The following is an 11,390-nucleotide window of genomic DNA, read 5'->3' as shown; positions in this document are numbered from 1 at the left end:
GTGGCCGAGGCCGAGTAAGGAAAGTACGCCCCCTGGTGTAGCTCGGAGGTCTGGCGCAGGGAATCCTAAGCCTCAGCTGTCAGGTTTCTTGCCAATTCTCTGGTAATTGAGACCAGCAAAACATAGTGGTTGTCATTTTAAAAGTAATCCGAAGAAAAGTGTAAACGCATAATTTACGCAACTTGAACCACTGAGGCAGAGAATTATTTAATGTAGTCCAAAATTATATGCTTTGTTTAGTATGGAAGAGCAGGAAACGTCTCAAATGCCTACTAATAGAAGATTGATTAAATAAATGATGGTACATACGTGTAATGGAAGAGTGTTGAAAATTCTCAAAAGCACTAGATGGACGATGTAGGAGTAAATACCCAGCGCATGGAGAAATTTAGTATGAAAAGATGACATTTACGTTAGTAGGGGAAGGATGGCCTGTCTAGTAAATAATGTTTGAAGAGCTGATTACCCATTTGGGGAAAAAATACATGTAAGTGAATCTTTTGTTGATTAAATATTAAAATGTTAAAACTTAGAAGAAAATGTAAGTGCAGATATTCATAACATTGAGATGTTGAAGACTTTCAAGACGGCAACAGTCAAATCATAAAGGATTTTATAATCCAAACACGATTTTATGATTCCACGGAAAATTTTTAATTTTCTGAACAGATTTTAAAAAATCACCAACAAATAGAATTAATAAAAAATAAATTGGCAGAAGACAAAGGGCTGGTCTCTCTAATTTAAAATGAGCTCATATAAATCAACAGAAAGAAAAATCCTATTAGAAAAGACAAGGCAAAATGCACCAATTAATTAATGGGTACGGGGTTTCGGTTTGGGAAGATACAAAAGTTCTGTAAATGGATAGTGGTGATGGTTGCACAACAATGTGAATGTATTTAATGCTGCTGACCTGTACATCATTTTAAAGGGTTAAAATGCTAAGTTTTATGTATATTTTACAACGATAAGAAAAGTTATGAAAATTTGTAGGTACATACATGCTTTCCAATTTCTCCCTCATAAAGGTAGAACCCTTGCACCAGGTTAATTATTCTTATTTCCTAAAGAGCTACTTAAATTTCAGCACTTGTATTTTCTAAGTATTGCACTGATATCTGAAATATGAGAAGAATGGAAAAAAGACCAAAAGTAGAATCAACCCTGCCTTCGAAGTTCTTACAATTTACTTATTACAGAGACAAGATACAATTTGTGTCTCATCCTTGTGCATTACCAGATTGCAACCAATTTAGCATCTAGCCTAGAAGGGACTGTGAAAGTGATTTATAGATGGCAGAGGATCTGAAGGTTGGCTCAAGTGTGTTGGTTGTCTGTGCCAAAGTCTTCTTTGCTTTCCATTATCAAGGTGATTCTCCAACTTTAGGGTGTATCAGAGTCACCTGGAGAGCTTGTTAAAACAATCTCAGCTTTCTGATTGGTAAATTGGGGCTGAAGTTTTCTTTTTGTGGGGGGGGCGGGGATGGAGTCTTACTCTGTCGTCCAGGCTGGAGTGCAGTGGCGCAATCTTGGCTCACTGCACCCTCCCAGGTTCAAGCGATCTCCTGCCTAGGCCTCCCGAGTAGCTGGGATTACAGGCGCGTGCCACCATACCTGGGTAATTTTTGTATTTTTAGTAGAGATGGGGTTTCACCATATTGGCCAGGTTGGTCTCAAACTCCTGACTTCAGGTGATCCGTCTGCCTCGGCCTCCAAAGTGCTGGGATTTCAGGCGTGAGCCACCGTGCCAGCTGCAAATTAGCTTTTTTTTTTTTTTTTTTTTTTGAGATGGAGTCTCACTCTGTCACCCAGGCTGGAGTGCAGTGGCTCGGTATCGGCTCACTGCAACCTCAGCCTCCTGGGTTCAAGTGATTCTCCTGCCTCAGCTGCCTTAGTAGCTGGGACTACAGGCATGTGCCACCAAGCCCGTCTAAATTTTTATTTTTAGTAGAGACGGGGTTTCACCATGCTGGCCAGGCTGGTCGTGAACTCCTTACCTCAGGTGATCCGCCTGCCTCGGCCTCCCAAAGTGCTGGGATTACAGGCGTGAGCCACCACACCTGGCCTGCAAATTTGCATTTCTAGTAAGTTCCCTGCTGTTGCTTTCCAGTGATTATGCTTTGGAAATCACTAACCTAAGACTTATCACTCAATGCCATATCCTCTTTTTATGTGTCTCATTATCCAGACTGAGCTCTTGGTACAGGAACTATCTTGTTTGTCCTTGTATTTCCAACTTCTAACCCATCAGTTGTTCCTGAATATATTTGTGTTGAATGAGTGAGTTGAAAGAAAAAATGCAATGGGTGATGTCTGATATTATACTCACTTTTTAAGAATCCTGATTGTTTTTAGTTTCTCTTCAAAAGCAGGAGGCTCTGGTAGCCATGGTCCCAAAGTCCTATATGGCAACAATTGGCTAATGCTGAATGGTGTTGGCCCTTAGACCATAGCTGCCACAGTCCCTCATAGTCCTTCCCCCAGGTCAAATCTATAACTTCTTTCTGATACCCTAAGGGACTGGAGTTTTGAAACCAAGAAGCCAGGAACAGTCTAATGATTTCTTTGTTTTCTACTGCCATGTCGTTTTCCTGAGGTATTAGTACAAAAAGACCAGTGGTTTGAATAGAGGGATGGGAAATTAGGGAAATGAGATCACAAGGCCAGGCGTGGTGGCTCACGCCTGTAATCCCGGCACTTTGGGAGCCCGAAGCAGTGGATCACGAGGTCAGGAGTTTGAGACCAGCCTGGCCAACATGGTGAAACCCTGTCTCTACTACAAATACAAAAATTAGCCTGAGGCGGTGGCACGCATCTGTAATCCCAAATACTTGGGAGGCTGAGGCAGGAGAATTGCTTGAACCTGGGAGGCAGAGGTTGCAGTGAGCCGAGATCACGCCACTGCACTCCAGCCTAGGCGACAAGAGCAAGACTCCGTCTCAACAAAAAAAAAAAAAAAAAAAAAAAGAGATCACAGAAGGAAAAATGGTTAACATGTTGGAATACTATCTTATCACTTAATGTATAATGGCTTATGGTAGCCAGATGAAAAATTGACCAATGCCATGGGGGAATAGAGGATCTTGTTTAAGGGAGAGCAAGGAAAAAGGAAAGGCAGAGGTGTCCAAGCTGGGCCCTGAAATATTAACATTTACTGAGTGTTTACTCTGTCAGGCATTGCAGTGACCACTTGATGTGCATTCTCTAATTGAGTGCTCAACCCCGGGGGATAAGTATGATTATCCTCACTTGACAGGTAAAGAGACTAAGGCTCACAGGGGCTAAGACACTTGCCCAAGCAGAGCTGGAATTTAAATCCATAACTATTTGACCCCAGAACCCATGCTTTTAACCACTCTATCATAACGCCATACCAAAAGCGTGGGGTAGCGGAAAACATTTCAAGTAGGGAAACACAGCATGAGCAATGGCATGAAGGCATTAGAGTACATTATACCACATTCTGACAATTGAGTGTGGTTCTCACATAGGGCTTTTCAAGGGTCGTGTCTGTAGATGACACTAGAAAGATCCACTGGAGCTGTACCATCACAGACTGTTATGGCCTGTAAAAGAAATTAGACCATGCTCTGAGAGGCTTCAACATGAAGATGCTAGAAACAAACGAAAAAGATTATCTTCCTTTCTTGAAACCTTGATGCATTCAGATTGTGAAAAAGATACATATGGTTCTGATTTCTGTGTCTCAATTGATTCATAATAGAACTAGAGACCAGAAACAATGTCAGAGAAAGAATAAGGACTCTTCAGTCTCAAAAGGCAAGAGCAGAGGGAGAGCCCTTGAAGTCAGAACATTCTGCATTTTAAGCAAGACTGGATAGTCCAAAAACTTTCAGCTGCCTGCCATGCCCCCAGACCTTTCTTGTGTGATGTGATCTTATTATCCTATCAAAACCAATAGGGCTGGGTACCTGCCCAAGACAGCTGTGTGGGCTGGATTTAAGGGATGAAGTAGCTTATCATGAGAACCCTATCTAATGTGGGGTTTGTGGGTCATCTAAACTGACATGTGGCGAGCAAACTCAATCGTATTCCCTCTCAGGACACTTTTAATGAAGACACCCCAAAGAGGAGGGCAGCAACAAGCTGAGAAGTAAATGCCAAGTCAGCATTTGGTAACAGCACCACAGAGATACCTTTTTTTTTTTTTTTCAGATAGGGTCTTGCTCTGTCACCTAGCTCACTGTAGCCTTGAACTCCTGGGCTCAAGCAATCCACCTGCCTTGGCTTCCCAAAGTGCTGGGATTACAGGAGTGAGCCACTGCGTCTGGCCTGAAAAATATCTTTCTTTTATTTTTTTTTTATTTATTTTTTTGAGACAGCATCTCACTCTGTCGCCCAGGCTGGAGTACAGTGGCGCGATCTCGGCTCACTGCAACCTCCACCTCCCAGGTTCAAGTGATTCTCGCGCCTCAGCCTCCCAAGTAACTGGGATTACAGACCTGTAACACCACACTTGGCTAATTTTTGTATTTTTAGTAGAGATGGGATTTCACCATGTTGGCAAGGCCGGTCTCAAATTCCTGACCTCAGGTGATCCACCTGCCTCAGCCTCCCAAAGTGCTGGGATTATAGGCGTGAGCCAGCGCGCCCGTGGCCCTGAGAAACACTTTTGATGGATGACACACATTCCAGGGTTAGACTCCTTGGGTTCAAATACACTTACCAGTTCTGTGACATTGAGCAAGTTCCTTAGCCTCTCTGATTCTTGTTTTCCACATATGGAAATGATGGAGTCTGCCTCCCAATTTGCTGTGCAGTTTTTATGCACAGCATATGATATTTACATAAAGTGCTTCGGGTAGTCCCTGCCATAGGGTAAGTGCTCAGTGGCTATTAATATTTTTTATTATATTCTGAAAGAGAAAAAAACTATATTCAGGTTCACCACACCTACAAATAGAGCTGCTGAGACAAATTCCTGGATTTCCTTTTTTCTTCATAAAAGTTTACAATAAATACCTCTGTTCCTTTCCCTTGAAATCTGAAAGAAGCTAACATAGTAAGCTTAGAAATGAAAAGGTAAGGCCTTACTCCAAAAACAGAACAAGAGGGCACAAGATGATAATACAAATATACCTTTTGAAAGATTAAAGTAAATCATAGAGGATAATGTCATAATTGATTACTAAATGGAATTAGAACATGTTGGGTTTTGTTGCTAGCCTTTGACGTTGACATCAAGGACAATAACCGCAGCCTTTTGCATACCCTTGGGTTTCTCTGCCAATGACAATATTGGGCTTAATGAACCATGGTTCTGATGAGATATTAAAATTTTTGTTCTTATGTGCTTAAGTACTTGATCATCACATCTCCAAATACTAAAACCCCTTGAAGCTTGAAAGAGATTTAGGACTCATAAATTACAGTTATTATAATGTATTCTGGCTACATTATGCTTTAGAGTTTGCAGACAATTTCAAATATGTCTCATTTTATTTTCACAATAACTGTGAGGTAGGCAGATAGTAGGGTAGGGAAGTAGGGTGGAAAACTGAGGTTCAGCAAGATTAAAAGATCGGCTCGCGTTCACATAGCTATGAAGTAGTAGGAGTGAATTCAAACTAAGTTCTTACAACTCTTAGTCCCATGCTTTTACAGAACAATTAGTGGAAAATTTTTGGAATTGAACATCCCCAGAGGTAGAACAGGCTGAACTTTAGTCTTGAGAAAGATGCGACCGAGAAGTAAAAATATGTTGCACAAAGGAGGTACTCCCCATCACTGTAGCACACTTTGCCAATCAACTACAGAACTCATTAGTGATTCTCCTGGGTCTGGCTTTCAAATCCTCCCCTCTCTGGGGAGTTACCACTGAACGATCAGGCACGTAATTTTAACCCTATTTTCATGAAGAGAAGGTTCACTGGAAGGGACCTGAAGTGGAGACGGCTAATGCTTACCCATATCCATGACAGCCTTTCTCCTGGGCACTTTTTCCAGCCTCTCTTGCAGTAAGATGAGGCCACATTATTGAATTCTGGCCAATGGAACATGAGTGGAAGTCGGCAGTCTTTTTCTTTTCCTGTCAGCTGAGTGAATGAAGATTTAGAGGACAGTGGAGTCATGACATGGATGGAAGTTGGGTCTCTGGATGGCTAAATGGAAGACCCGCCCCCCGACGCCACCCTACCCCCTGCTTTGAACTATGCTTTGAGAAATGAGCTTATGAGACCACTGAGACTTGGGGGCTGTTTGTTCAGCAGTTCACCTACACTTATTAAGAAAGGTTGTCTTGTAACTACGCCTTTCCTTAAATCATCTTTTGTATAATTCTTAGAAGCACTGCTGGTTTGGGTGGTCTCCTCACATGTTTCTCACATCCAAATTTTAAAGATTTCATGAATGTTCATTACAGTGGATTTTTCTCTTTCTGCTTCTCAGCATGCCCTTTCAATTTGGGAGAAATCTCTAATTGGATGACTTTGGTGGGACCACAGGAGTGTAAGGATCATAATTCCCTCACTCATCCCCTGCAAATTAGAGCCTGGGCGCTTAAGACTCACTCAACTGAATCTTGATATGTGGGACTTTAGATCTTAAGCAAAAGACAGTTGAGACATCAATCCCTGAAGTTGCAGCACTGATTCCAGCGTGGCTGGACTCCTGCAGCTTGCATCGCCTTGGTTCCTGTCCATTTTCCAAACCTGGTTCCTCTCTGATTAACTAACTTCTGTGAGGTACTTCATGCCCATCCAATAAACTCCTTTTCTGCTTCAGTTAACCAGAGTCCATTTCAATTGCTGGTATCATGTCTTCATGTGTGAGTGCATGTAAACATACATACACTAGATGTAGGAATATTCTAGCATCAACAAGTGTTGTCAGGGCAATCTTTCCAAAACATAGATTTGTTTGTGATCTTCTCATGTTTCAGGAGATTCAATGATTCTTTTTCCTTTTCAGGACAACCGCAGCCCCCCACCCAAATTTTAGCATGGCATCCGAGAACCTTTTCATTTTTCTTGTTTCACCTCTCATCACTTGTTTCACCTTTCATCTTTGTTTCACCTCTCATCACTTTTTTTTTTTTTTTTTTAAAGACAAAGTCTCTCTCTGTCGCCCAGGCTGCAGCGCAGTGGCACGATCTCGGCTCACTGCAACCTCTGCTCCCTGGGTTCAAGTGATTCTCCTGCCTCAGCCTCCCAAGTAGCTAGGATTACAGGTGTCTGCCTCCACGTCCTGCTAACTTTTGTATTTTTAGTAGAGAGATGGGGTTTTACCATGTTGGCCAGGCTGGTCTCGAACTCCTGACCTCAAGCGATCCACCCGCCTGGACCTCCTGAAGTGCTGGGATTTCAGGTGTGAGTCACTGCGCCTGGCCACCTCTCATTCATTGCTTTCATTCTTCCAACTTACTCTGATCCGTGGCTCACCATTTCTCCCTACTGTTGTACTTACTGTGCACTTGGCCTGTTTTGTGGCCTCTTGGCAAGTTCCTATGTATCCTCATGTTTTAGCTAAAGAATTTTCTTCTTTATGAAATAGAGTTTGACCATCTTCTCCCTAGCACTATGCTTTATTATTAGTAGTATTATTATTTTGGAGACAGGGTCTTGCTCTGTTACCCAGGCTGGAGTGCAGTGGCACGATCTCAGCTCACTGCAACTTCTGCCTCCCAGGTTGAAGTGATTCTCCTGCTTATGCTTCTCAAGTAGCTGGGATTACAGGCATGTGCCACCACCCCCAGCTGATTTTTCTATTTTTAATAGAGACGGTGTTTCGCCATGTTGGCCAGGCTTTTCTTGAACTCCTGGCCTCAAGTGATGCACCTGCCTTGGCCTCCCAAAGTGCTGGGATTCAGGCATGAGCCATCGCGCCCAGCCCTGGCCTTATTTTTTAACCCTCATTACACTTTATTGTAACTGTTCACAAGTTTGTCCTTCTCACTAGATTATAAACTTATTGAAGATAGCGTGTTTTATCATCTATGTATCACAACCACTGGGATACTTCTTGGCAGGCACACAGCAGATGCTCAATAGGTATTTGTTGACTCAATGAATGAATGTGTGAATAAACATGATGTCTGTAAGGCTCTGATGGTCAGCAGAAGAATCATTCTAAAAAGACTGTCCAATAAAAACTATCCAATATTCCAGCCGCAAGCTACCCAGAAGTGGTTTAGAAAACAGAGACACTGGCTATCTCGAAATAATTTTTAATGCTTTAAAATTTAGTAAGTGCACACAATACATGTTTTAGCAGAAGAATGAAAATGTGTGTATGGCATTTAATACAAATTTACATTACAAAATGAGACCATGTTAGGAAAACATCAGAAGTAAACATTTAAGTAAAAACCAAATAAACAACATGCTAAGGGATACAATTTAAAAAATCCTAGTAAATGTAGTTGCCTAAATCCAGACTTGAAACATTGAGATTTACTTTGCCACTAAAAAAAAAAAAAAAAAGCAGAATGCCCTTCATTTTAAATGCATTAAAAAAAAACTTTGTACGTTGTTTTCCTGCTGGCCACTGTAGTATAATCAAGTATATAAAAGAGGATCAGCTGGATTCAAATCCGGTAATAAAAAAGTACACCACCTGTTAAGTATACAGTTCACCCCAGAAAGCAACAAAAAAATCACACTACGTATTACCTTTCTACTGCCAGATTCTCCCTGATGCCCATGCCCCAAAGACAGAACAGCTGAGAACTCCTTCAGCTTAAGAGAAAACTAAATGTCTTCAGCACCTTATAGTTTCTGTGCATAGGAAAACATGGGCAGAAGAGGACTGCACGAGGAGAAAGAAACAGCTAAGACCAATGGTGTACTCTTCAGTAATACTCCACTGGCACGCAGCAGCTTACGTGGAGAGAATGGCTGATGTATTGGGCATTGTGAGAAAAAAAAAACTGACGTTCATACTTTCCTCAAATTTTGGCAGATTTCTCCAAATACAAACAATGAAGACAATTTGTTCACACAATCATTTCCTAGAACTTCATAAAATAATGAAGTAACACTGTAATGGTGAAGGTTGTGGTGAGGAAAAGAAGGTTGGGGAAGAAAGGAATACTTTTTATTTTCTACCCACTCTACCTCACCAAACTACTAGGGCTCAATTGAGTCCTTAGCAAACAAAACAATCAAAAATGTATTTTATGCAAATGAAGCTCTTTTTAGACCAAGTACCTCCCAACTGTAGTGCTTCCCACAGCACTCCAAGAAGAGTAATTCCAGGATAAGCAGATTTCTCTGAAGTCTCAGTGACAAACTAGTGCCCAACTTTGCAAGGTTTGATTTAATGCTCAAGAATGGCAAATGAGGCCGGGCGCAGTGGCTCACACCTGTAATCCCAGCACTTTGGGAGGCTGAGGCGGGCAGATCACGAGGTCAGGAGTTCAAGACCAGCCTCACCAACATGGCGAAACCTTGTCTCTAGTAAAAATACAAAAATTAGCTGGGCATGGTGGTACATGCCTGTAATCCCAGCCACTCAGAAGGCTGAGGCAGGAGAATCACTTGAACCTGGGAGGCGGAGGTTGCAGTGAGCTGAGATTGTGCCACAGCACTCCAGCCGGGGCAACAGAGTGAGCCTCCATCTCAAAAAAAAAAAAAAAAAAAAAAAAAGAATGGCAAATGAGGCCGGGCGTGGTGGCTCACGCCTGTAATCCCAGCACTTGAGGAGTCCCTGGCGGGTGGATCACGAGGTCAGGAGTTCAAGACAAGCCTGGCCAACATGATGAAACCCTGTCTCTACTAAAAATACAAAAATTAGCTGGGCATGGTGGCGGGCACCTGTAGTCCCAGCTACTTGGGAGGCTGAGGCAGGAGAATTGCTTGAACCCAGGCGGCAGAGGTTGCAGTGAGCTGAGATCGCGCCACTGCACTCCAGCCTGGGCGACAAGAGTGAGACTGTGTCTCAAAAAAAAAAAAATGGCAAATGATAATGATCCTTAGAAGGGCATCTTGGTCATAACACAGTAAAGCTTTCATCAGCACAAAAGACTTCTGCCAGTTAAGTTACATGGGTAAGAAATCCAAAGTTTAACTGTTTCTTTTTCAGATATGAACTTCATGGAGAACGGGATCTCATTTTATCATTGACTCCCTTTCTTCTTCTTACAAGTAAACCAAATGAACCCTGCCTCACATAAAAATATTAAACTCTTATATAAACTTTATCAATGGCCTGAGAAATGCAAGGACATTCACTAAGAGATTTGTGCAAAAATTGTTTTTCTTGGAGAGCAGGCTATTTTTCTTGGAGAGCAGGCTAAATTGTAAGAAGAAACAAACTTCTAGAATAATTTGAGAAGGGAGTTGCTTCTATTTTCACTAAACAAACAAGGGAGGTTTTATCTAAAGTTTGCATATAGCATGAAAATGTACTTAATACATTAAAATTCTAAATAAATACTGACCAATGGTATTATAAAGTGTGATTTGGTATATTTGTGGAATTTGAGGACTTACTTTGTAAGCTTCTATTAACACATTAATAAAATGTAATTGTACATTTCAAATACAATTATGTTTACTTCACATCATTTATTCAGAACATCAGTTCCCTCAGTTATTCTCACAACCTTCAGCCCTTTAAGGAGTTTTACCAAAATTGAAAATCATTAGGTTTGATAATGACAAGTGAGAAAAACAACTCCTTATGGGTTGAATGTCATAAGCCAAATATAAATGGTTAAGAAAACATTTACAAGTATTATATAGGTAATATAATTAATTACAAATTGTTTTCTGTTCATTACAAATGTCTGTTTTAAACTTGAAAATGATGCACAAATAGGGTCTATGTGATGTTTATGTCTTCTGAGGGTCTATGTTATGTGTGTGCCTTCTGTAATGCTAATATTACCCATTACACAGATTTGGGCTAATACTGCACCACAGTACTGAGAATGTGCTCGATCTCTAATGCCATCAGTGGAAGTGGACTGGATACCAAAGTGCTGGATTTCCAATCTCTCATCCAATGTCAGTTCTTCTTTAGTTAGTAGGAGGTGAAGCATCTACCTTCCCCATGGCTTCCTCACTGAAGAGCAGCTTTCGAAGTATATTTGCATAAAATGGTCCATACACTTGTTTGTTGAGATTCACAATGTTTGCATATTGAGAGCCTAGGGCTTCTAGCTCCTGCTGAATGACAGCTAGGCCTCCTGGCATAGGAAGCATGCATTTTTGAGGGCTTGGAAGACAAAGTAGGCTTCTCATGTAAAGCTTAATTCGTTTATCTGAAGTGAAAAAAAGATACCTTTATCTGTCCATTATTAAAGTACATAATTTTTAAAAACAAGAACAAGTAATTGTAGTAGGTTGACTGCAATAATGTTCCCAATTCTTTACCCCTCCCTGCACCCATCCCCTTTCCAAGGTAGCTTTGCAGCTCCTCCTATC

General features: G+C 41.4%; 1 protein-coding gene across 10 annotated transcripts in view; it reads right to left on the bottom strand.

Annotated features, from left to right (window-relative positions):
• Positions 1-8,172: 8,172 nt before the first annotated feature.
• TCP11L2 (t-complex 11 like 2) overlaps positions 8,173-11,390 on the bottom strand; it is a 51,021-nt gene continuing 47,803 nt past the window's right edge. For all 10 annotated transcript variants that reach the window (XM_055236178.2, XM_055236177.2, XM_055236179.2 and 7 more), the window contains one exon: positions 8,173-11,227. In XM_055236178.2, the coding sequence (XP_055092153.1) occupies positions 10,983-11,227 (245 nt within the window). In that variant the 3' untranslated portion in view covers positions 8,173-10,982. The remainder of the gene's footprint in view (positions 11,228-11,390) is intronic.

The sequence above is a fragment of the Symphalangus syndactylus genome, chromosome 13, assembly GCF_028878055.3.
Source record: "Symphalangus syndactylus isolate Jambi chromosome 13, NHGRI_mSymSyn1-v2.1_pri, whole genome shotgun sequence".
Lineage (NCBI taxonomy): Eukaryota > Metazoa > Chordata > Mammalia > Primates > Hylobatidae > Symphalangus > Symphalangus syndactylus.
This window is presented reverse-complemented; position numbering and strand designations above follow the sequence as displayed.